The following is a 25,575-nucleotide window of genomic DNA, read 5'->3' on the forward strand; positions in this document are numbered from 1 at the left end:
TATTTTTTGGAACAGTTTCAAGAGAATAGGTGTTAACTCTTCGTTAAATGTTTGGTAGAATTCCCCTGGAAAGCCATCCGGCCCTGGACTCTTTGTTGGATTCAGTTTCTTTACTGGGTATGGGTCTGTTCAAATTTTCTATTTCTTCCTGTTTTCAGTTTTGGTAGTTTATATGTTTCTAGGAATTTACCCGTTTTTTACAGATTGCCCAATTCGTTGGCATATATTGTTCATAATATTCTCTTATTAATGATTGTATTTCTGCAGTGTTGGTTGTCATCTCTCCTCTTTCATTCATGATTTACTTGAATCCTTTTTCTTTTTAATAAATCTAGCTATGGGTTTATCAGTTTTGTTAATTCTTTCAAAGAACCAGCTGCTGGTTTCATTGATCTGTTCTACTGGCTTTTTTATTTTGATAATCATTGATTTCTGCTCTAATCTTTATTATTTCTCTTCTGCTAGTTTTGGGTTTTATTTGTTGTTCTTTTTCCATCTCCTTTAGGTGTGAGGTTAGGTTGTGTATGAGACATTTTTTTCCTTCTTTAGGAAGGTCTGGATTGCTACATACTTCCCTCTTAGTTTATTATATACTTCTCTCTTGTTTTGTTTTTATTTTTGTTTTTTTTCCTATTTTTTTACGGTAAAATACAAATAACATAAATTTGTCATCTTAATCATTTTAGTGCATAGTTCAGTAGTATTAAATATGTGCATAATGTTACACAGCTATCTGCACCATCATCATAACCCTTCATCCTGTAATACTGAAACTCTGTGCCCATTAATTAATCTGGTTTTTAAATGTGATACTTGGCTAATATCTAAGGAGATGTACATTTTATAGGGTAAAACCAAAGTTTTTCCCTCTCTGTGTGAAGAACACTGCAGTATAGGACATGCATGTAGTTGAAGATCAATAAATATTTGTGGGATGAGTGAAGAAGGACCATTTTGACTCCGTTTTAGCTCACTTTATTCCAAGGATTTGGAAGAGTAGTTCCTTTTAAAATAAAAACATGATAAAAGACCATAATCTTAAACCATGATGTTAGGTTTGTCTCTTATACTAGCATGATAAAGGAATTCCAAAAGGTGAGTTAACACTATGTCTTTTGAAAACAATTGAGATTAATCAGTATGCAAAAATGCAAAATACCAAATGGTTAAATGAAATGCTGATAGCGTGATCTTAAGTAAATTAGTTAGCTTTTGGCTTTTTTATCTTTTAACATAATAAAAGCTCTGATGTGGAGGCAGGTACTATTTGGTTACATTAACTGCTGATTATATAAATGGGCAAAAACAAACATGGAAGTCCTTTGTCAGTTGGCTTTGAAAATTTTACTTAGCTAAAATATACATATTCATTCTTTTCTTCTTCTTTTTCTTTTTTAATGTTCTTTTCTTTAAATGTTCTTCCCAGGAATGAAGTGAAATCAGGTGGACAAAGTGATTTGATACCAACCATCAAATTTCGACACTGTTCCTTGTTAAGAAATCGACGCTGTACTGTAGCATACCTGTAAGCTTCTCAGTTTTTGCTTGGAGTGGCAGGAAACAATGGAGGATTTTGCACGTGGTTTCCTAATTAACCATTTTGAATGGATAACAGAAATTCTTACATTTGCTTTTCCTGGGCAAGCATTCTAAATACTTATCTTTTTTCCATTATTATTTTTTTAATCATGAAAAATGCAGTTTTCATAAAACTAGAATATTATGAAAAATATTATGAACCTCCCCCCCTCCAGGGAGCCATCATCTAAGTTTAACAATTTTTAACATTTTGCCATATTTGCTTCATCTTGTTTTATTTGTCTGTGCTAAATTAATCTAGAACATCATGGCCTTTTACTACTGAATATTTTAGTATGCATCTCTAAGAAATAAGGTCCTTTTTGGATCTTTTTTCTCATGACCACTGTACCGTTCTCGAACATTGAGAAATGAAGAAGCCTTCACCACACCTGTCCTGTCCATATTTGTGTATCCCTGTTGTCCCAAAGGTGTCTTCTTATAGTTATGTGGTCTCATACCTTCTTCTTGTCCTAGGTATGATCGACTGCTTCGGATCAGAGCACTCAGGTGGGAGTATGGCAGCATCTTGCCAAATGCTTTACGATTTCACATGTCTGCTGAAGAAGTAAGTTAGCACTGTTGTTCACGTTTCTGATCTGGAAAACGCTGGTTCTGGCATTGTCCTGTGAAAGTATTTACAGTATTTCTCTTTGTGTTTAACATCTGTTTTTCAGCAATTTTTGGCTTGTATTTATTTGGTATATACTGTGATAAGAATTTAGGAGTAATTCTAAATGCTATGTGGAAACCTCTGTTATTGACAAAGTAAAGGGTCCCATTATGTTACTTATTAGTGTTGCATCAGTAGGATTAAAAACTGGCATTATTATTTAGATGAGTGTGTATGTGTGCATGTGCGCATGCCCTTTCCTAGTCAACATGAATACTCTTCATTTGTCCAGTCACTAAGGCACAGAGCTAGCCCAGTATTTAAGGACACAGGACTAGAGTCAAGTAAACCTAGGTTCAGACATTGTCCTTGTCACTATCGAATCTTGGGCAAGTTACTTGAGTTCTCTCTATGCCTGAATTCCCTCATTTACAAAATGAGGATGGTAGTACTTACCTGTAGCAGGTTTGCAGTAGCTTCTGACACTATGTAGAGTTAGACTGAACTTGACAGGCTAAGACTGCCCTCTGCAGACACCTGCCACAGGTTTTGGGTGTTCCCAGGGCCACCCTCCCTTGTGACTAAATGGCTATAAATTCAGGGGTTCCTGCTATCTTCTTTGGTTTGAGACTTTGAATCTCTTAATGTCAGTCTAACTTCCAGAGAGGAGAGGGGAGTTAGAGATGGCGCTCAGTCACATGGATAGTGATTCAAGCAATGGTGCGTGTGTGATGAAACCCCAGTAAAAATTCTGGACACCAAAGCTTGTGTGAGCCTCCCTGGTCGATAGTGCTTTGTGTGTACTGTTACACATCGTTGTGCCAAGAGTATGATGTGTCATGATTCTATAGGGAGAGGACCCTAGAGCTTCATGTTTGCTTACTGTCAGGGAATAAGAATGTCCTGTTCTTTTCAAGGTCCTAGCCAGACTAAGAGTCGAATTTAACACAGGAGAAAAATCAAATTTAACTTCATACATACTGGGAATCCACACAGACATGGAAATTCCAAAGATAGTGAGGCAAAATGAGGTATACATGTTTTGTTTTTGTTTTTTCTTAAAGTAAGGTCTATACCCAGCGTGGGTCTTGAACTCAAGACTCAGATCAACAGACACATGCTCTACTGGCTGAGCCAACCAGGCACCCTAAGAGTTAGGGGTTTAGGACTTCAAAGGGAAGGAATGTAAGTAATCCTTAGGAAGAATGAAAAAGAGCAGATATTTGGTAAACAGATCTTTGTTGGGCCCACAGAAACAATGAAACAAAGAGAGGACTTGCATCAAACTGTCCTTGCTAGGTTCTTCCTTGTCTACCATACCTTGTTCATAGCATAATATAGTTGTCTATGGTGGTAGCTCTTTTCCTAGAGCAGGTCCTCTATCTAAATTTTTTTAAGGCAGTTGTAGGGGAGGTAAAGAGCTTTTCCTGAATATACTGGTTTATTTATTTTTTTGAAAAAAAATTTTAATGTTTATTTTTGAGAGAGAGACGTAGCGTGAACAGGGGAGGGGCAAAGAGAAAGGGAAACCAAATCTGAAACAGGCTCCAGGCTCTGAGCTGTCAGTACAGAGCTCGACACTGGGCTCAAACTCACGAACTGTGAGATCATGACCTGAGCTGAAGTCTGGACGCTTAACCTACTGAGCCACCCAGGCACCCCTGAATCTACTTTTTAACTCAAAATAGTCTTCATGCCAAAGTGGCCCATTTTGGGGTGACCTGCCCTTGGCCCCTCTAGTACCCTCCCAGACCTCACTCTGTGTGTCTTCCTTTGGCTGGTTCTGATAATTATCCCTCTCGCTATGGTAAAATTGTGATTGTAAGTGTAGTGCTTTCTAGAGCTTTGTGAGTCATTCAGGTGCATTATTGAACCTGAGGTTGCACGCATGTGTACACACATACATACACACACACTTTCTAATGAGGGTTATGAAGGTGTTTTTCTGTGTAGTTTCTTAAGAGCTATGTTGTTTTACCTTTGACAAGGACATCTGCAGTAGTGGCATTGGTTTTTGTATATAATGTTAAAAGTCAGCTTGCATTTTGGATATGGATATTGAGACGATCCAGCACCATTTAATTGGAAAGGAGGACCTCCTTTCCCCATTGCTCTGTGCATGGTACCACTTTTTTTCATAAATTGAGTATCAGTATATCTGGGGATTTAGGATAGGAGACTTTCCCTTGTGTTCTTTTAATTTATTTGTCCTTATGCCAGTTCTGTATTGTACCTTTATAAGTCTTCAGCAAGCATACCCATCTTGTTCTTCTTTTTCAATTGTCTCAACTGTTTTGGGCCCTTTGAATTTCCATGTAAATTTTAGACTCAATTTGTCAGGTTCTATTTTTTTTTTTAATGAGATTTTGATTGAGATTGAATTGAATACATAGATGAGTTGATATTATAATACTGAATTGTGAATGTGGTAATCCCTCCATATATTTAGGTCTATAATATGTTTCAACAATGAAAAAAATTAACAGATTTACTAAGGCAAAATTTACATGCATAAAATTTACTCTTTTAAAGTATACAATTCAGTGTTTTTTGGTATATTCAGAGTTGTGCATCTACTACCAACATCTTATTCCAAGACATTTTCATCACCCCCAAAAGAAACTGTGTATCCATTATCAGTTATTTCATGTTTTCTCCTCTCTTCCCAGCCCCTGGAGATTACTAATCTACTTTCTCTCTTTATAGATTTGCCTACTATGGGTTTTTCATATAGGTGGAATTATGTAATACGTGGCCTTTTGTGCCTTTCAGTTAGCATGTTTTTAAGATTATCTATGTTACTGACATTATCAGAACTCTATTCTGATGTGTGGCTAAATAATTATCCACTGTATAGATATACATACCTTATCCAGTCATCAGTGATAAATACTTGGGTGTTTTTCTCAGCAGGGTTTTATGGTTTTCAGAAAAACCATCAATACAATTTGGAGAGATCATAATTCTGAAATGGTATATTTTTCATGGTTCTGCTTCTGGTCTTTGTTTAAGTATGCTGGCATATAAATTCTGTGAGAATGGAGATTTTTGTTCACTTGGTAAATGATCCATCCTAAATACCCAGAAAAGGGCCTGGTTCACAGCAAGCAATACTTGTAGTTTAAATGAATGAATGGTCAGTAATGATCCATGTGGGGAAATGTGCTATTTATAAAAGGATGAGTATACAGTTTTTGCAAGTTTCTTTCTTCTAATTTTGTCAAATGATCATCTCTGTGTTTGCAGATGGAGTGGTTTAATCATTATAAAAAGTCCCTTGCTACTTATATGAGGTCACTGGGAGGAGATGGAGGTTTGGACATCACACAAGATATGAAACCTCCGAAAAGCCTATATATAGAAGTAAGAATACCTTTTAAAATGGGTTTTTCTTTAATGAATAAATTGTGCTGACTTTTATCTAAAATGAGGGGTATGTATGAATATTTATTAACTTAACTTGAAACAGAAAGGAAACATACATCCAAACCAAAAATGTTACCTGTAGGGGGATGGCGGGAATAGGATAGAATAGTGGAAATTGTCTTTTCTTTTCTTTTCTTTTCTTTTTTTGAAAATTTTCTGAACATACCTGTTTTCACAGTGTTAACTTTGGAAACATGTATATATTTTACATATTAAAAAATTAAAGTAGAAAACCAACCTACAGATTTTGAAAGCAGAACAAAACAAATGAACCTGTGTTTCAAGTTGGTAGATTAGTCAAAGAGGAATTATTTTAGTTTTTTTTTTTTTTTTAAGCTTATTTATTTATTTTGAGAGAGAGTCTTAAGCAGGCTCCATGTTGCCAGCACAGAACCCGATGCAGGGTTCTCATGAACCATGAGATCATGACCTGAGCCAGAATCAAGAGTCAAACACTTAACCAATTGACTCAGTCACCCAGGCACCCACCCCCCCAGTGGATGTGTTCTGAGGATGAAAAGAATTACAGGGGTGCCTGGGTGGCTCAGTCAGTTAAGCTTTGGACTTTGGCTCAGGTCATGATCTCACAGTACACAAGTTTGAGCTCTGCATTGGGTTCTGTACTGATAGCACAGAGCCTGCTTCTGTTTCTCTGTCTCCCTCTCTCTCTGCCCCTTTGCTGCATGGCACATGTGAGTGCATGTGCATTTTCTCTCTCAAAAATAAATAACTTAAAAAAAGATGAAAAGAACATTTAAAAAAAAATTTTTTTTAACATTATTTAAAAAATGGGGGTGCCTGGGTGGCTCAGTCGGTTAAGTGTCCAACTTCAGCTCAGGTCATGATCTCGTGGTTTGTGGGTTCGAGCCCCACATCAGGCTCTGTGCTGACAGCTCAGAGCCTGGAATCTGCTTTGAATCCTGTGTCTCCTCTTTCTACCCCTCCCCTGCTCGTTCTCTCTCTCTCTAAAATAAAAATTTTTTTAATTTTTTTAAAAAAATGAAAAGAATTGCAAAGAAATTTTAAACTGTTTTTAGTATAGTAATCATATTATTAGTAATGTCATTACTGTTCTTTTGAAACATTTTATATATTGACAAATCAAGCAAAAAAGTAATGTCACCAGTAGCCAAGATTTTCTTTTTCCTTTTTTCTTATTTTATTTTATTTTATTTTATTTTATTTTATGTTTAATGTAATTTGTTGTCAAGTTAACTAACATACAGTGTACGTAGTATGCTCTTGGTTTTGGGGGTAGATTCCCATTATTCATCACTTACATACAACACCCAGTGCTCGTCCCAACTCATGGCCTCCTCAATGCCCATCACCCATTTTCCCCTCTCCCCCACCCCCTCCCTCAACTCTCAGTTTGTTCTCTGTATTTAAGAATCTCTTATGGTTTGCCTCCCTCTCTGAAACTATTTTTCCCCCTTCCCTGCTCCCATAGTCTTCGGGTAAGTTTCTCAAGTTCCACATGTGAGTGAAAATATATGGTATCCGTCTTTCTCTGACTGACTTATTTCACTTAGCATAGTACCCTCTAGTTCCATTCACATTGTTGCAGATGGCAGGATTTCATTCTTTCTCATTGTCAAGTAGTAGTCCATTATATATATAAACCACATCTTCTTTATCCATTCATCCATTGATGGATATTTGGGCTCTTTCCATAATTTGACTATTGTTGACAGCACTGCTGTAAACATTGGGGTACATGTGCCCCTATGGATCAGCACTCCTGTATCCTTTGGATAAATTCCTAGTAGTGCTATTGCTGGGTCATGGTGTAGTTCTATTTTAAATTTTTTGAGGAACCTCCAGACTGTTTTCCAGAGTGGCTGCACCAGTTTGCATTCCCACCAACAGTGCAAGAGGGTTCCTGTTTCTCCACATCCTCACCAGCATCAGTTGTTTCCTGAGTTGTTAATTTTAGCCACTCTGACCGGTGTGAGGTGGTATCTCTGTGGTTTTGATTTGTATTTCCCTGATAATGGGTGATGTTGAGCATCTTTTCATGTGTCTGTTAGCCATCTGGATATCTTCTTTGGAAAAGTGTCTATTCATGTCTTCTGCCCATTTCTTCACTGGATCATTTGTTTTTCACGTGTTGAGTTTGGTTAAGTTGTTTATAGATTTTGGATAATAACCCTTTATCCAATATGTCATTTGCAAATACCTTCTCCCATTCTGTTGATTGTCTTTTAGTTTTGTTGATTGTTTCCTTTGCAGTTCAGAAGCTTTTTATCTTGATGTGATCCCAGTAGTTCATTTTTGCTTTATTACCCTTGACTTCGGTGACGTGTCAAGCAAGAAATTGCTGCAGCTGAGGTCAAAGAGAAGATTTTCAAAATAAGAAAAAATAGATTCAAATATTAAAATGAAAAAATTAAGTGAAAATTTTGTATTCCCAAACTGCAGTTCAAAATATCAGCATGGACTCATAGGGAATTATCTCTCTTTTTAAAAAAAAGTTTCTTAGTTCACTGGAAAGACCTAAGGACAACAACCAACCCAGTGCCATGAACATCCAAATTCTGGAGTCCAAATGCCATTTTCCACTAAAAGAAACCAGATTTAATGGTGGTGGGGGCAAGGGGGAGGAAGGTGGGAAAGGCTGATTCCAGGGTCTTAAGTAAAAGCACAAGCTGCATATGGAATTCCTTGTCTTTGTAGAAAGCAGAGTGTATCAAGGACTGCAAGGGGAGTGCTAAAACCATGGGAGCTGATTTGAAGGATCTCTCATTGGACAAAGAAGGAATAATCTGAGCCTCAAAATGATTAACTTCAGTGAATTGCATCACATCAGTTATGTGAGAAGCATAAATGCATAATGGTATCAAATAACAATAACAACAGTTAAAAAAAATAAAATCTTTTTGGTTCCCCTTAGAGAATATGAGGGGTGCAAGTCATTTTGAAAAGTGGTAAATAGGGGCATCTGGGTGGCTCAGTTGGTTAAGCATCTGACTTTGGCTAAAGTCATGATCTCTCTGTTTGTGGGTTTGAGCCCCACATCGGGCTCTATGCTGACAACTCGGAGCCTGGAGCCTGCTTCAGATTCTGTGTCTCCCTCTCTCTCTGCCCCTCGTTCTCTGTTTCTTTCTTTCAAAAATAAGTAAATATTAAAAAAGGAAAAAAGAAAAGTGCTAAATAAAAGAATGGGATCAACCATCTCTATCAGCCTTTACTGTACCCTGAGTTCTGTCTCAAGGTAGCCAAATAGCCAAATTGTTTACAAGGGAAATTCTTTTCTTCCTTTTCTTTCTTTTTTTTTTCTTTTCCTTTTCTTTTCTTTTTCTTTCTTCCTTCCTTCCTTGCTTGCTTCTTTTTCTTTCTTTCCTTTCCTTCCTTTCCTTCCTTTCTTTCCTTTCTTTCCTTCTGTTTATTTTTTAAGTAATCTCTACACCCGGAGTGCCTGGGTGGCTCAGTTGGTTAAGTGTCCAACTTCAGCTCAGATCATGATCTCATGGTTTGTGAGTTCGAGCCCCGCGTTGGTCTCTGTGCTTACAGCTCAGAGCCTGGAGCCTGCTTCGGATTCTGTGTTTCCCTCTCTCTCTGCCCCTCCCCTGCTCATGCTGTCTCTCTCTCAAAAATAAACATTTATAAATTGAAAAAATTAAAAAAAAATAATCTCTGCACCTAACATGGAGCTCAAACTTACAACCCCAAGATCAAGAGTTGCATGCTCTACTGACTGAGTCAGCCAGGTGCCCTGGGGAATTTCTTCTTCATGGAAGAATTCTGGCTAATAAATGCAGCAGAAATAAAAGAACTACATTAATGCCATTTTGTAGCCTTAATGTGTGGAGGCAAATAGCTTCTAAAACTGGTAGGTGAAAGTTGGTAGAGATGATAATGATGAATATGGATGAATACAGGTAATACCTACACCTGCTGATCAATCCTAACATCCAGAAAGGAACAACCAGATGTTTTGTGCTTCATGAGGTCTTAGAAGAAGAGCTTAATAACATCATTTGCCAGAAAATCAAACCTGATCTGATACAGCCTTTAGACCTAACTTCCAGTTTAGAGGAAATTCAGGGATAGAGGAACATGTTAAGTGACCCCACAAAGATCCACAACAAAATCTAGCTTTTGGGAAACTACTAAACAAACTACCCAGTTACTTTAACAAATAAATTGCCAAGGGGAGGAAGGAAAAGGGGAATAACTATAGATTAAAAGATATGGAGACCTGTTAGAAACATGTAATGTGTAGCTTTTGTTGGATTCTGATTTGAACATGGCAGCTTTAAAAAAATTCATGAGACAAATGGGGAAATTTGGGTACTAACTGGATAGTTCATGATATGAAAATTATTAATGAGCACCTAGGTGGATCAGTTGGTTAACCATCTGACTCTATGATCTTGGCTGAGGTCATGATCTCACTCTTTGTGGGGTGGATCCTGCTTAGTATTCTCTCTCTCCCTCTCTCTCTGCCCCTCCCCCACTTGCATGCATGCACATGTGTGTCTGAGCTTTTCATTCTCTCAAAATAAATAAACATTTTAAAAAAAAATTATTAATAAGATGTGATAACAGTATTGAGATTATGCTTTTTAAAAAGAATCTTATACCTGAAACTAATACAACACTGTATGTTAACTAACTGGAATTAAAATAAAAAGTGAAAAATTTTTCAGTGAAACCAAAAGCTAATTCTTTGTGAACAAGATAAAATTAATAAACCTCTAACAAATTATAAACACACAAATAAAAAGAATCTTATTTTGTAGAAATAGATACTAAAATATTTATAGATGAAATGGTATCCAGGATTTGCTTCAAAATAATCCAGAAGTAGGTGAGGGAATAAGTTTGGCCACATCTTGATAATTGTTGATGCCAGTTGATGGAGTTTCATTGTATTAGTATTTTTAGTTTTGAATATGTTCAAGATTTTCCATAATAAAAGTCTAAAGAAGCAAAAAGGTGGTAGTGGTGGTAGGGATTTTTCTTAAATAGTATTTCTTGAACTAAGTAAAATACCTTTGGGAGTCATGGTAAGATTCCAGAGGAATCAGGGCATGAAATTATCCTGGAAAAGTAGAAGACTGGAACTTGCTGCTGGGGTTGGCTTCATTCATAGCAATGTGAGAACTCAGGAGCACAAACTCCAGTCCTGAGTGCTCATGGGAGAGGAAAACTGGTCCTGGTGTCCTGTTGCAACACTGAGAATTGGAGTCAGTTGGTGATCTTGGCAGTTGCACACATGGTTTTCAAAAGGCTGCTGTACCCTCCCACCTTCTGACCAAGAGTCTCTCCTGATACTTAGGATGTGATTCTGCATCTGTTCTTTCGTGGTGTACTTCTACCTATTCCTGGGAAAGAATCTGCATATTGAAGGAGATTGGAAGAATCTCTTTAAAACATTTTGGAGACTTACCTATGTCCTATTCTCAGATATTGTTATATTTTTGGAAGAACCTATAAGAGGCAAGTTGGAGTCCATCTAAAACATTTTCTTTTTTTTGTAGATACGTACTTTGATTTTTTAGGATTTGCAGAGGGAACACAATACATGATGTTGTCTTCCCTTTGCAGCTCCCTGGGTTTTCTTGGTGGCAGCACAGACACACATACATTTGGAGATCTGCCATTCTTCCTCCCCATCCAAACAGGACATTTGGCATCTCTAGAGGACCACAGTAAGGAATGCTAGGCCCATGTACACAGAGAAGAAACAAACAGAAAATGACTTTATGGTTACTACATATTAAAAATAATTTCGATAAAACATCAGTTTTTCTTTTCAGGTGCGGTGTCTAAAAGACTATGGAGAATTTGAAGTTGATGATGGTACTTCAGTCCTATTAAAAAAAAATAGCCAGGTACTTCTCATCTTGAGATACTTTAAATCTTATAAGAGTGTTCAGTGATGGAAATGTTAGAATCAGTAGCAAAATAAATGTTACCTTGTGATGATCATTTGTATCATAAGCATTATGCTTAGTATAAGATACCCTGTTTTGGCCGTTTTCTGAATATAAAGACTTGAAGCAAATGTTGCATATTACTAAGAAAAAGTTAATTAGATTATCGCGTGTATAACACTAAGCATGTTCCTGGGAAATTATCACAATGGGCCTTATTCTGGGTAAGCGGGCTTGTTCTAGTTAAGGACCTGTTAAATTGTTGGATTTAGCTACTTTCTTTGAATTTATTAAAAAGGTGGTAAGCACTCACTTTCATCTTGTACATCACCCTTTAAATCCTAGTTCTTTAACAAGCAAAGAGTATACGGATCAAAAATTTCTAGGTATTTAACATATAAACCTAATAGTTTAATAGAGAAAGACTGAAATTGTGAATCTCAATATATTGTTTTCTTAGAAATCATCAAGTTCACATTAGATGAATTTTCACTTCATATGCATTCACATTAGCTAGATTTATTTTTATCCTGTCTTAATTGTTTGTAGTCACATTAGTGTAGGACAAAAAATGACCTAATAAAAACCACTCTTTCTTTCCTTCCCATTTTGTTTTCAGCCAATTAGTATCTAAAGCCCTTAAGTCATTGATGTCTTGTTTATGCCCTGGAGCAAAGTAATGCTGAGGTTATGTGGTTCCCTTAGGGTGAATTATTTAATAGTACTCTTGGATCTTTTATTTCCTAAAAAATAAAAAAAAAATTTTAATGTTTAATTATTTTTGAGAGAGAGAGAGAGAGAGAGAGAGAGAGACAGAGCATGAGCAGGGGAGGGGCAGAGAGAGTGAGACACAGAATCCAAAGCAGGCTCCAGGCTCTGAGCTGTCAGCACAGAGCCCGATGTGCGGCTCGGACTCATGATTTGTGAGATCATGACCTGAGCCGAAGTTGGACTTTCAACCGACTGAGCCACCCAGGCGCCCCAAAGTTTTAACATTTTAAAGACACATTTTCAGGGGACCCTAAAATCTTTGGTTGGTAAGGCAAAAATTTCCTTCCCAAGTATCCTCTTCGAAGTAGGATAATAATGAATAGAAAGCAGATGCTAAAGAAATGCTCTCATAAAAATCTGTCCTTCTGTAGGACCCAGCAGGAAGCTCTGATTCACAAGAGCAAAGCTATCCTCATAAAGCAAGACAGGAGAAAACTGCATCTCCAGCACCGTCCTGTGTTTGAATTTCTTTCTCAAGCTCTGTGGCTGATCTCCCCACCTAGTGTGCTGAGACGGTGATTTTTCACTGGAGTGCCCGGGTGGGCCTGGGGCAGTTGGAAACCAGCTGAATCCCTCTTCCTGCTCCCCACTAAACAATTGTCACTCTCTGTGTGGACCATGCAGAAGCCTTTCCCTTGAGATGCTTTTGACTTGTCTCTCAGTATTGCCCTACCCTCAGGTATAAAAATGGAAAACAGTTGTATATGTTTTTTTACCTACTATGTATTTATCTAGTATAATTGATATTAAAGGGATTTTTTAAATGTCTGACCACATCTAAAACCAGTTTTCTACAGTTTTCTGTAGAACCTGGTGTAGATCATTTATTAATAGGGGAAACATTTTTTTGCCATACCTTTTTTTTTTTTTTTTTTTGGACAGAGAGTGCACTCAGGGGAAAGGAGGAGAGGGAGAATGAGAGAGAATATTAAACAGGCTCCACACTCAGCACAGAGCCCAACTCTGGGCTAGATCTCACCGCCCTGGGATCATGACCTGAGTCGGAATCAAGTCAGACACTCAACTGACTGAGCCATTCAGGCGCCCCAGCATACATTTTTTTTATACTTGTGTATATGGCAAGCATTTTCTGTTTGTTCAGAAATTAGAACCTCCTCCCCCTTTTAAGTAGGCATTAGAATAACTTAAACAAACAACTCAATTTTTCCCCCTTTTTTTTACATTTTATGTTCTCAAGGCATTTTAAAACCTCATTTAACAGTTTAGACAGCAGTGTGTCTTTAGCCCATGAGTCTTCCTGGCTGGTCAGGAGGGATTTGTTTAGTCACAGGCCTCATCATGAATGGGCCTGTGAACTGGTGAGGTGCACAGGGCCACTGAGCTACATTGCGCATCCTGGAATAATTTTGACAGTTTCTCCTGCTGCAGTTACTTTTTTATTTCTTTATTTTGAGAGAGAGGGCACACATACATGCTTGTGAGCAGTGGAGGGGCAGAGAGAGAGGATCCCAAGCAGGCTCATGCTGTCAGTTCAGAGTGGGGCTTGATCCCGTAAACTGTGAGATCATGACCTGAGCTGAAATCCAGAGTCAGACACCCAGGTGCCCTTGCAGTTACTTTCTAAGAGTATTTGCTCATACTTTTCTGACGTAGCATTTGTAGTTTTTACCCAAGTATGTCTGTCTTTTCTTTGAGGTTTCTTTGGTCACCTGCCAAAGCTTTGGAGCTTGGAAAGTTTTCCTGCCTTGCTTCTTGCACCTCCTCAGCTCAGACTTCAGTAAACATTTCGTTTTAAGTCTCTGTGCTTTGAGGGAGTCAGACAGGAAGGCTCCTTTCTGCCTCAGAAGGAGAGTGGTTTCTTAGGAGGACACAGAGGGCAAGCATTACCTGGATACCAGTGTCACAAGCAGTGTGTGAACAGCACCCATGTTGTACGTTACAGATACTTTTAATCCTTGTACAATATAGGAGGAAAGTTGCCACTATTGTTACTAGAAGAATAAATGTTCTGACTCAATACTAGAGAAAGCTTAATGGGGAAGATGCTCCTTTCCCTGGTCTTATTAACAAACTGCTGTCACATTTGTAATCCACTGCCACAGAATCTCACCCCTGGATTTTCTGTGCATAAATCCCAAAATGCAGACACTAAGCAAAATTCATACTGGAATGCAGAATTCTTCAGTTAAATTGAACTTAAGCAAACTATGAATTTGTTTATAAAAATCAGAATTCAGTGTGGTTCTAAGTGGCATCAGTTTTCAGTTGATTAAAGTAGCAAATATACTTGTTTAGCTTTTAACTACTTAGCTGTTTGAAAAATATGTAATCAAATTGCTGCTTTTTAATGATGCAAAATGTAATTTTAAATTCTTTTCCAATCGTTTCTTTTCTCTCCTCTCCACCCCCCCCGCCCCGCCCCCACACCCCGATTCCTCTCAGCACTTCTTACCTAGGTGGAAGTGTGAGCAGCTGGTCAGACAGGGCATTCTGGAGCATGTGCTGTCCTGACGTTGGGCTGAGGTGCTGCCAGGCTTTTCCCCATGGTGTGAGGAAGAGCCAAGCCACGGAAAGTTCTACATGTCCTTCTCCACCTTCCCCTGTTTGGTTTTAAAAGTTACAGACATTCTTGAAGATAAACAGGAATATCTGGCTGAGGAGTATCCTTTTGTACAGGATTCTTCTTCCTCTTTGTAATAAGCTGTATCTATAATCCTAACATTCCTGTAGTTATTAAAGTGTGTTTTTTAACAATTTTTAATGAAAGTAATGAAAATGAAATGTAATGCAAAAGTAATGAAAGTATTTGAATTTCTTAGTTTTTCCCCCAATAGTAATGATTATTTTCATTAATGAACATCTCTGATGTTGCCCACAGTATAGTATACTAAGTCATAAAACATAAAGTACAAATCCAAGGAAGGTAGTAATACCTTTCCTAAGTTACAAAACTTTGGCAAATTAATACAGTATTCACTTTAATACAATAAAATCCTTTTTTGTTGTTGTTGGAGTCATGTATTACTCTAGTGATAATTTTTACTCCAAAAATGTCATTTAAGTACCAAAAGAAAACACTGTGGTTTTTAATGGTGGTCTATAGCAGAGCAAGTTATTTTATACAAATTAATATGTCTTTTAAAACTATGCAACTTCTCCTTTTATTTTTTTTAATTTTTTTTTTATGTTTTTTATTTATTTTTGAGACAGAGAATGAGCAGGGGAGGGGCAGAGAGAGAGGGAAACACAGAATCCACAGCAGGCTCAGGCTCTGAGCTGTCAGCACAGAGCCCGACACGGGGCTCGAACTCACAGACTGTGAGATCATGACCTGAGCTGAAGTCGGACACTTAACCGACTGAGCCACCCAGGCGCCCCAACTTCTCCTTTTAAAGAGCATTCCTTCAGGAGCACCTGACTAGCTCATTTGGAAGAGCATGCAACTCTTGATTTCAGGTGTCGTGAGTTTGAGCCCCATGTTGGGTGAAGAGATTACTTAAATAAAAATAAAACTTAAAAAAAATAAGTGTCTGACTTCGGCTCAGGTCATGATCTCATGACCTTATGGTCTCATGTTCGTGAGTTTGAGCCCCACATTGAGCTCTCGGCTGTCAGTGTAGAGCCTGCTTTGGATACTGTCTCCCAATCTCTCTCCCCATACTCTGCTCACGTTCTCTCTCTCTCTCTCTCTCTCTCTCTCTCTCTCTCTCAAAAACAAATGAACATTATGAATGGATGAGTGAATGAATGAAATGAAAATAATCAAGAGCATTTCCTCATGCAAGCACATGACGTGTATTTACCACAGTCGGGTAATTATATGTATTCAGGTGGCTCTGCTTTGTTCTGGGGTTGGTCTAAAGCCAGAGTTCCAGTGCATGAAAAGCTTGCAAATTCTAAAGGAGATTTAATAATGCCAATATGATTTTTAAGTCCTTTTCAAAATGTGTTAAATTTTTACATGAATACTGGAATCATCAAAATTAGATGGTCATTTCAAACAATACTACTTTCAGATGATCCCTTTGGTTTAGAAACCCTGCACCTCTTTGTTTTGATCAAAATTCATATAGCTTTTCTTCAACTTATTAAAAAAAACTCTGCCTAAAATATAGTTTTATTTTTTAAATAACGAATATATTCCAGCTTGCAGAGACCTGGGGGAGCAGGTGTCACGTACCAACTTTCCTTGTCATTTCCCTACAAATGCTGCCACCATTGGTGTCCCTATTCTCCCTCTCGCCAAACCTGCCAATTCTTCAATCTCAACATTGAATTTATGTATTCCCATTCCATTGCTTGTGGCCCTTATTAGCATTTGAAGATCCCACACTTGTCATCAGTCGTTCAAGGTAAGTGCTGAGACTGATTCCTTTCATGGTGACTGTGGCTTCTTCAGTCAAAACAGTTTTATCTGGGTCCTGAGGATGTGGTTTGTATAGAAGTCTCACCTACTGAAGCCATATTTGTAAATAAAACATTAATAGATTAAAATCCCTTTGTTTTCTCTGTAGGATCCACTGCAGAATGTTCTTGCGCATGTTTTATTTTTATTCCAATATATGAAGTTTATTGTCAAATTGGTTTCCATACAACACCCAGTGCTCATCCCAAAAGGTGCCCTCCTCAATACCCATCACCCACCCTCCCCTTCCTCCCACCCCCCATCAACCCTCAGTTTGTTCTCAGTTTTTAACAGTCTCTTATGCTTTGGCTCTCTCCCACTCTAACCTCCTTTTTTGGTTTTTTCCTTCCCCTCCCCCATGGGTTTCTGTTAAGTTTCTCAGGATCCACATAAGAGTGAAACCATATGGTATCTGTCTTTCTCTGTATGGCTTATTTCACTTAGCATAACACTCTCCAGTTCCATCCATGTTGCTACAAAGGGCCAGATTTCATTCTTTCTCATTGCCACATAGTACTCCATTGTGTATATAAACCACAATGTCTTTATCCGTTCATCAGTTGATGGACATTTAGGCTCTTTCCATAATTTGGCTATTGTTGAGAGTGCTGCTGTAAACATTGGGGTAGAAGAGCCCCTATGCATCAGTAGTCCTGTATCCCTTGGGTAAATTCCTAGCAGTGCTATTGCTGGGTCATAGGGTAGGTCTATTTTTAATTTTCTGAGGAACCTCCACACTGTTTTCCAGTGTGGCTGCACCAATTTGCATTCCCACCAACAGTACAAGAAGGTTCCCATTTCTCCACCTCCTCTCCAGCATTTATAGTCTCCTGATTTGTTCATTTTGGCCACTCTGGCGTGAGGTGATATCTGAGTGTGGTTTTGATTTGTATTTCCCTGATGAGGAGCGACATTGAGCATCTTTTCATGTGCCTGTTGGCCATCTGGATGTCTTCTTTAGAGAAGTGTCTATTCATGTTTTCTGCCCATTTCTTCACTGGGTTATTTGTTTTTCGGGTGTGGAGTTTGGTGAGCTCTTTATAGATTTTGGATACTAGCCCTTTGTCCTATATGTCATTTGCAAATATCTTTTCCCATTCTGTTGGTTGCCTTTTAGTTTTGTTGATTGTTTCCTTTGCTGTGCAGAAGCTTTTTATCTTCATAGGTCGCAGTAGTTCATCTTTGCTTTTAATTCCCTTGCCTTTGGGTATGTGTCAAGTAAGAAATTGCTACGGCTGAGGTCACAGAGGTCTTTTCCTGCTTTCTCCTCTAGGATTTTGATGGTTTCCTGTCTCACATTCAGGTCCTTTATCCATTTTGAGTTTATTTTTGTGAATGGTGTGAGAAAGTGGTCTAGTTTCAATCTTCTGCATGTTGCTGTCCAGTTCTCCCAGCACCATTTGTTAAAGAGACTATCTTTTTTCCATTGGATATTCTTTCCTGCTTTGTCAAAGATGAGTTGGCCATACGTTTGTGGGTCTAGTTCTGGGGTTTCTATTCTATTCCATTGGTCTATGTGTCTGTTTTTGTGCCAATACCATGCTGTCTTGATGATGACAGCTTTGTAGTAGAGGCTAAAGTCTGGGATTGTGATGCCTCCTGCTTTGGTCTTCTTCAAAATTACTTTGGCTATTCGGGGCCTTTTGTGGTTCCATATGAATTTAGGATTGCTTGTTCTAGTTTCGAGAAGAATGCTGGTGCAATTTTGATTGGGACTGCATTGAATGTGTAGATAGCTTTGGGTAGTATTGACATTTTGACAATATTCTTCCAGTCCATGAGCACGGAATGTTTTTCCATTTCTTTATATCTTCTTCAATTTCCTTCATAAGCTTTCTATAGTTTTCAGCATACGGATCTTTTACATCTTTGGTTACATTTATTCCTAGGTATTTTATGCTTCTTGGTGCAATTGTGAATGGGATCAGTTTCTTTATTTGTCTTTCTGTTGCTTCATTATTAGTGTATAAGAATGCAACTGATTTCTGTACATTGATTTTGTATCCTGCAACTTTGCTAAATTCATGTATCAGTTCTAGCAGACTTTTGGTGGAATCTATCGGGTTGTCCATGTATAATATCATGTCATCTGCAAAAAGTGAAAGCTTGACTTCATCTTTGCCAATTTTGATGCCTTTGATTTCCTTTTGTTGTCTGATTGCTGATGCTAGCACTTCCAACACTATGTTAAACAACAGCGGTGAGAGTGGACATCCCTGTCGTGTTCCTGATCTCGGGAAAAGCTCTCAGTTTTTCCCCACTGAGGATGATGTTAGCTGTGGGCTTTTCATAAATGGCTTTTATGATCTTTAAGTATGTTCCTTCTATCCCGACTTTCTCAAGGGTTTTTATTAAGAAAGGGTGCTGAATTTTGTCAAAGGCCTTTTCTGCATCGATTGACAGGATCATATGGCTCTTATCTTTTCTTTTATTAATGTGATGTATCACGTTGATTGATTTGCGAATGTTGAACCAGCCCTGCAGCCCAGGAATGAATCCCACTTGATCATGGTGTATAATTCTTTTTATATGCTATTGAATTCGATTTGCTAGTATCTGATTGAGAATTTTTGCATCCATATTCATCAGGGATATTGGCCTGTAGTTCTCTTTTTTTACTGGGTCTCTGTCTGGTTTAGGAATCAAAGTAATACTGGCTTCATAGTATGAGTCTGGAAGTTTTTCTTCCCTTTCTATTTTTTGGAATAGCTTGAGAAGGATAGGTATTATCTCTGCTTTAAATGTCTGGTAGAATTCCCCTGGGAAGCCATCTGGTCCTGGACTCTTATTTGTTGGGAGATTTTTGATGACCGATTCAATTTCTTCGCTGGTTATGGGTCTGTTCAAGCTTTCTATTTCCTCCTGATTGAGTTTTGGAAGCGTGTGGGTGTTTAGGAATTTGTCCATTTCTTCCAGGTTGTCCAGTTTGTTGGCATATAATTTTTCATAGTATTCCCTGATAATTGTTTGTATCTCTGAGGGATTGGTTGTAATAATTCCATTTTCATTCATGATTTTATCTATTTGGGTCATCTCCCTTTTCTTTTTGAGAATCCTGGCAAGAGGTTTCTCAATTTTGTTTATTTTTTCAAAAAACCAACTCTTGGTTTCATTGATCTGCTCTACAGTTTTTTAGATTCTATATTGCTTATTTCTGCTCTGATCTTTATTATTTCTCTTCTTCTGCTGGATTTGGGGTGTCTTTGCTGTTCTGCTTCTATTTCCTTTAGGGGTGCTGTTAGATTTTGTATTTGGGATTTTCCTGTTTCATGAGATAGGCCTGGATTGTGATGTATTTTCTTCTCAGGACTGCCTTCGCTGCATCCCAAAGCGTTTGGATTGTTGTATTTTCCTTTTCATTTGTTTCCATATATTTTTTAATTTCTTCTCTAATTGCCTGGTTGACCCATTCATTCTTTAGTAGGGTGTTCTTTAACCTCCATGCTTTTGGAGGTTTTCCAGACTTTTCCTGTGGTTGATTTCAAGCTTCATAGCATTGTGGTCTGAAAGTATGCATGGTATGATCTCAATTCTTGTATACTTATGAAGGGCGGTTTTGTGACCCAGTATGTGATCTATCTTGGAGAATGTTCCATGTGCACTCGAGAAGAAAGTATATTCTGTTGCTTTGGGATGCAGAGTTCTAAATATATATCAAGTCCATCTGATCCAATGTATCATTCAGGGCCCTTGTTTCTTTATTGACTGTGTGTCTAGATGATCTATCCATTTCTGTAAGTGGAGTGTTAAAGTCGCCTGCAATTACCACATTCTTATCAATAAGGTTGCTTATGTTTGTGAGTAATTGTTTTATATATTTGGGGGCTCCTGTATTCGGCGCATAGACATTTATAATTGTTAGCTCTTCCTGATGGATAGATCCTGTGATTATTATATAATGCCCTTCATCTCTTGTTACAGCCTTTAATTTAAAGTCTAGTTTGTCTGATATAAGTATGGCTACTCCAGCTTTCTTTTGACTTCCAGTGGCATGATAAATAGTTCTCCATCCCCTCACTGTCAATCTGAAGGTGTCCTCAGGTCTAAAATGAGTCTCTTGTAGACAGAAAATAGATGGGACTTGTTTTTTTTATCCATTCTGATACCCTATGTCTTTTGGTTGGCACATTTAGTCCATTTACATTCAGTGTTATTATAGAAAGATATGGGTTTAGAGTCATTGTGATGTCCATAGGTTTCATGCTTGTAGTGATGTCTCTGGTAGTTTGTCTCACAGGATCCCCCTTAGGATCTCTTGTAGGGCTGGTTTAGTGGTGATGAATTCCTTCAGTGTTTGTTTGTTTGGGAAGACCTTTATCTCTCCTTCTATTCTAAATGACAGACTTGCTGCGTAAAGGATTCTCGGCTGCATATTTTTTCTGTTCATCATATTGAAGATCTCCTGCCATTCCTTTCTGGCCTGCCAAGTTTCAGAAGAGAGATCAGTCACGAGTCTTATAGGTCTCCCTTTATATGTTAGAGCACGTTCATCTCTAGCTGCTTTCAGAGTTCTCTCTTTATCCTTGTGTTTTGCCAGTTCCACTATGATATGTCGTGCAGAAGATCGATTCAAGTTACGTCTGAAGGGAGTTCTCTGTGCCTCTTGGATTTCAATGCCTTTTTCCTTCCCCCGTTCAGGGAAGTTCTCAGCTATTATTTCTTCAAGTACACCTTCAGCACCTTTCCCTCTCTCTTCCTCCTCTGGAATACCAGTTATGCGTATATTATTTCTCTTTAGTGCATCACTTAGTTCTCTAATTTTCCCCTCATACTCCTGGATTCTTTTTTATCTCTCTTTTTCTCAGCTTCTTCTTTTTTCATAATTTTATCTTCTAGTTCACCTATTCTCTCCCCTGCCTCTTCAATCCGAGCCGTAGTTGTCTGCATTTTATTTTGCAGCTCATTGATAGCATTTTTTACCTCCTCCTGGCTGTTCCTTAGTCCCTTGATCTCTGTAGCAAGAGATTCTCTGCTGTCCTTTATACTGTTTTCAAGCCCAGCGATTAATTTTATGACTATTATTCTAAATTCACTTTCTGTTATATTGTTTAAATCATTTTTGATCAGCTCATTAGCTGTTGTTATTTCCTGGACGTTTTTCTGAGGGGAATTCTTCCGTTTCGTCATTTTGGATAGTCCCTGGAGTGGTGCAGGGCTGTGGGGCACTTCCCCTGTGCTGTCTTGAATAACGTGCATTGGTGGGCGGGACCGCAGTCAGAACTGATGTCTGCCCCCAGCCCACCACTGGGGCCACAGTCAGACTGGTGTGTGCCTTCTCTTCCCCTCTCCTAGGGGTGGGATTCACTGTGGGGTGGCGTGGCCCATCTGGGCTACTTGCACACTGCCAGGCTTGTGCTGGGGATGGCATATTAGCTGGGGTGGACCGGCAAGGTGCACAGGGGCGGGAGGGGCAGGTTCAGCTCGCTTTTCCTTCGGAGATCCGCTTCGGGAGGGGCCCTGCAGTACCGGGAGGGAGTCAGACCTGCCGGAGGGATGGATCTGCAGAAGCACAGCGTTTGGTGTTTGCGAGGTGCAAGCAAGTTCCCTGGCAGGAACTGGTTCCCTTTGGGATTTTGGCCGGGGGATGGTCAAGGGAGATGGAGCTGGCGAGCGCCTTTGTTCCCCGCCAAGCTGAGCTCTGTCATCCGGGGCTCAACTCTCCTTCCTGTTGTCCTCCAGCCCTCCTGTTCTCCGAGCAGAGCTGTTAGCTTATAACCTTCCAGATGTCAAGTCCCCCTTGCTGTCAGAACACACTCTGGCCCCTCTGCTTTTGCAAGCCAGACTCGGGGGCTCTGCTTGGCAGGCGGGCCACCCCTCCCCCTCCCCGGCTCCCTCCCACCAGTCCGTGGAGCGCGCACCGCCTCGCCGCCCCTCCTACCCTCTTTCTTGGGCCTCTCGTCTGCACTTGGCTCCGGAGACTCCGTTCTGCTAGTCTTCTGGCGGTTTTCTGGGTTATTTAGGCAGGTGTAGGTGGAATCTAAGTGATCAGCAGGACGCGCGGTGAGCCCAGAATCCTCCTACACCGCCATCTTCCCAGGATCTCCTCTGCACATGTTTTAGTTCTTGCTGCACCAATAAGAGATTTCACAATGGAAGGCAGTCCCCTCTGTACTGAGAAGTCTACAGCTGTGCAGCTTTCCAGGGGGATCTGTCTGTCCAGTACATCGGTTGCAACCATGCTTGGGTTCATAGGTTTTGGGTTATTTCTGCACTGCAGCTGTTTTAACAGTTTCCAATGGGTAGTCAAAGACCTGCTCTGAAGTCTACATCTTTATGGTGCTGGTACCTGCATGAAGTCCAGGGGTCCCCTGGAGGACAAGGAGGCCAAAAAAGTCACACTTGCCCCTGCCCTGCCCCCAGCCACCCCACCGCCATTTTAATTTCTATTTTTTTTAATGTTTATTTTTGAGAGAGAGAGAGAGAGAGAGAGGGTGTGAGCAGGGGAGGGGCAGAGAGACGGAGACACAGAATCTGAAGCAGGCTCCAGGCTCTGAGCTGACAACAGAGCTTGATGTGGGGCTCAAACTCATGGACCGCGAGATCATGACCTGAGCTGCAGTCAGACACTTAACCGAGCCACCCTGGTGCTCCTGAATTTCTTTTAAATAATCTCTTGCTGTATAGGGAGAAGGTAGGTCTCTGTATCTTATGTTGTTTCTGGTGATGTGCATTGTGTAGGCCCCAAGCTGGATTTCTGGGATATGTGTTTCCAAATCAACCTGGGCAGGTGGAGCTGATGGTCTATCAAAATTCTCAGTATATGTAATGTTTAATGACAATAATATGTATCATCTGGCTGTTTGGGAAGGCAGAAAGGAAGGACACAGTGGATTTTGCCCATTTCCAATAGCAATGCCTGGTCTGGCTCTTGTCTGCTTGTGAATTTGTGAGGTAGCTACCAGTATCACCACTTGGAAGAGGAAAATAGAAACTGGGGCTAGAAGAGGAACTTTGTGCAAGTTCCCCCATACCCAGATTCACACTGACTAAAAAGTCACATGAAGCGGAGGGCACCTTCTGTTTTTTGATGAAATGTGAACAGTAGTGGCTGGAGAGGCACAGAGTGCTCCTATCTGGTAGTCTGTGGCCTTTCTCCACCCGGCCCCTGCACGAGCAGCCCAGTAATCTGAAAGAGGCAAATTTGAAAGTCCAGATAACCCCAGCACCTGGCATATGCTGTATGTGCAGTTTCATTTTTACATGGGAAATGTTTCTGTCCAAAATTATATTCAAGAAACCAAGGTATAGAAAGACTTTACTTGGGATGTGAATTTGTATATTTTCATAGTAGACCTACTTAGGTCCATAGGCTGTCCTTTGCAGATTATTTTCATTATCAAAAGAATTTCAACCCATAATTTTTGTAGCCAGATCAGATTTTCACCTAAATCTCTATGGATAAACAATAAGGAAAAATTCCCTAGTGAGTGGGGTGGATGATGTTGCCATTTTAACTGTGGCTCTGTAGCCACTCCCTTGTATTCTACTCCCAGAGCACATGGAAACATGCAGCCAGGTGAGCCCTGCAGTCCACACGGGTCTGCTGTGAGGATGCATGGCTGTGGAGCACATTGCTGTGTTGCCAGCCCAGCAGCATTCCCGAACTTAAACTATATGATGTATTTTTGTATTTAATTTCCCAAATAAAATAATAAGTATATTATTTACTTGAAATGAATGTATACTAGTTGGAAATTTGGAATTTGGGGGCTTTATTGATTTATATTGACTACCTTTCTATTTAGAATTGTGGTTAGATTTTTAAACATGTTTTTTTTTAAATAATTAAATCTTTTTTTTAAATTTACATCCAAATTAGCATATAGTGCACCAATGATTTCAGTATATTCCTTAGTACCCTTACCCATTTAGCCCATTTCCCCCTCCCACACCCCCTCCAGTAACCCTCTGTTCTCCATATTCATGAGACTCTTCTGTTTTGTCCCCCTCCCTGTTTTTATATTAGTTTTGTTTCCCTTCCCTTATGTTCATCTGTTTTGTCTTAAAGTCCTCATATGAGTGAAGTCATATGATATTTGTCTTTCTCTGACTAATTTCACTTAGCATAATACCCTCCAGTTCCATCCACATAGTTGCAAATGGTAAGATTTCATTCTTTTTGATTGCCGAGTAATACTCCATTGTGTATATATATATATATATATATATATATGCCACATCTTCTTTATCCATTCATCCATCTATGGACATTTGGGCTCTTTCCATACTTTGGCTATTGTTCATAGTGCTGCTATAAACATAGGGGTGCATGTGTTGCTTGGAAACAGCACACCTATATCCCTTGGATAAATACCTAGTAGTGCAATTGCTGGGTCATAGGGTAGTTCTATTTTTAGTTTTTTGAGGAACCTCTGTACTGTTTTCCAGAGTGGCTGCACCAGCTTGCATTCCCATAAACATGTATTTTCTTATGCAGGTAATATACATGCAACTAGGGAAAATAAGTTAATGTAGGAAATGAAAGTCTGTTCCCCCTTCCCTAGCAGACACTGCCACCAATGTGCTCACTGCTAACTCATCTCACACAAAGTCCAATCCCATTTCTTTCTAAATGGTTTCCTAGTTATTGTCAATTTAGTCCTAATGTGAGTGGAGTCTTTTTTCTATTATATTTCCTAACTGGCTGCAGCTGAAACATGTAAAAAGCTGCAAATTATTATGACTTGGCCACATCCTAGTATTTATATAAACTCATTTTTTCATATTGATATTGTCTAGAACTTCCAGAAAAATGACCACTGCTAGCAACAAGTGGCAGCTTATCTTTTTCCTGACTTGGTTGGATGCCAGTCTTCTTTCTCAACTTTTCTATTCCATACTTGAGGAAAAATACCAAAACCTGTGGCCTCTCTCCGTGCAACTTGAAGTCTCAAAATAAATTCAATGTTGTAATTAAAAATAAAACAATGGTTGGGGTG

General features: G+C 39.2%; 1 protein-coding gene and 1 pseudogene across 4 annotated transcripts in view; one reads left to right on the top strand and one right to left on the bottom strand.

Annotated features, from left to right (window-relative positions):
- GINS1 (GINS complex subunit 1) overlaps window positions 1–15,244 on the top strand; it is a 28,042-nt gene extending 12,798 nt beyond the window's left edge. For 2 of the 4 annotated variants that reach the window (XR_008289232.1, XR_008289231.1), the window contains exons 3-8: window positions 1,427–1,525; window positions 2,056–2,146; window positions 5,438–5,554; window positions 11,383–11,457; window positions 12,642–12,949; window positions 14,674–15,244. Coding sequence is in view for 2 of the 4 variants with exons in the window: in XM_027069424.2 (XP_026925225.1) it covers window positions 1,427–1,525; window positions 2,056–2,146; window positions 5,438–5,554; window positions 11,383–11,457; window positions 14,674–14,742 (451 nt within the window). In the remaining 2 variants the exon portion in view is untranslated. The other 2 variants (XM_027069424.2, XM_027069425.2) reach the window with 2 other exon arrangements.
- Window positions 15,245–15,964: 720 nt separating this feature from the next.
- Window positions 15,965–24,233, bottom strand: LOC106980275 (PRELI domain containing protein 3B-like; annotated as a pseudogene).
- Between the last annotated feature and the right edge of the window lie 1,342 nt (window positions 24,234–25,575).

This window comes from Acinonyx jubatus, chromosome A3 (assembly GCF_027475565.1).
Source record: "Acinonyx jubatus isolate Ajub_Pintada_27869175 chromosome A3, VMU_Ajub_asm_v1.0, whole genome shotgun sequence".
Classification (NCBI taxonomy): domain Eukaryota; kingdom Metazoa; phylum Chordata; class Mammalia; order Carnivora; family Felidae; genus Acinonyx; species Acinonyx jubatus.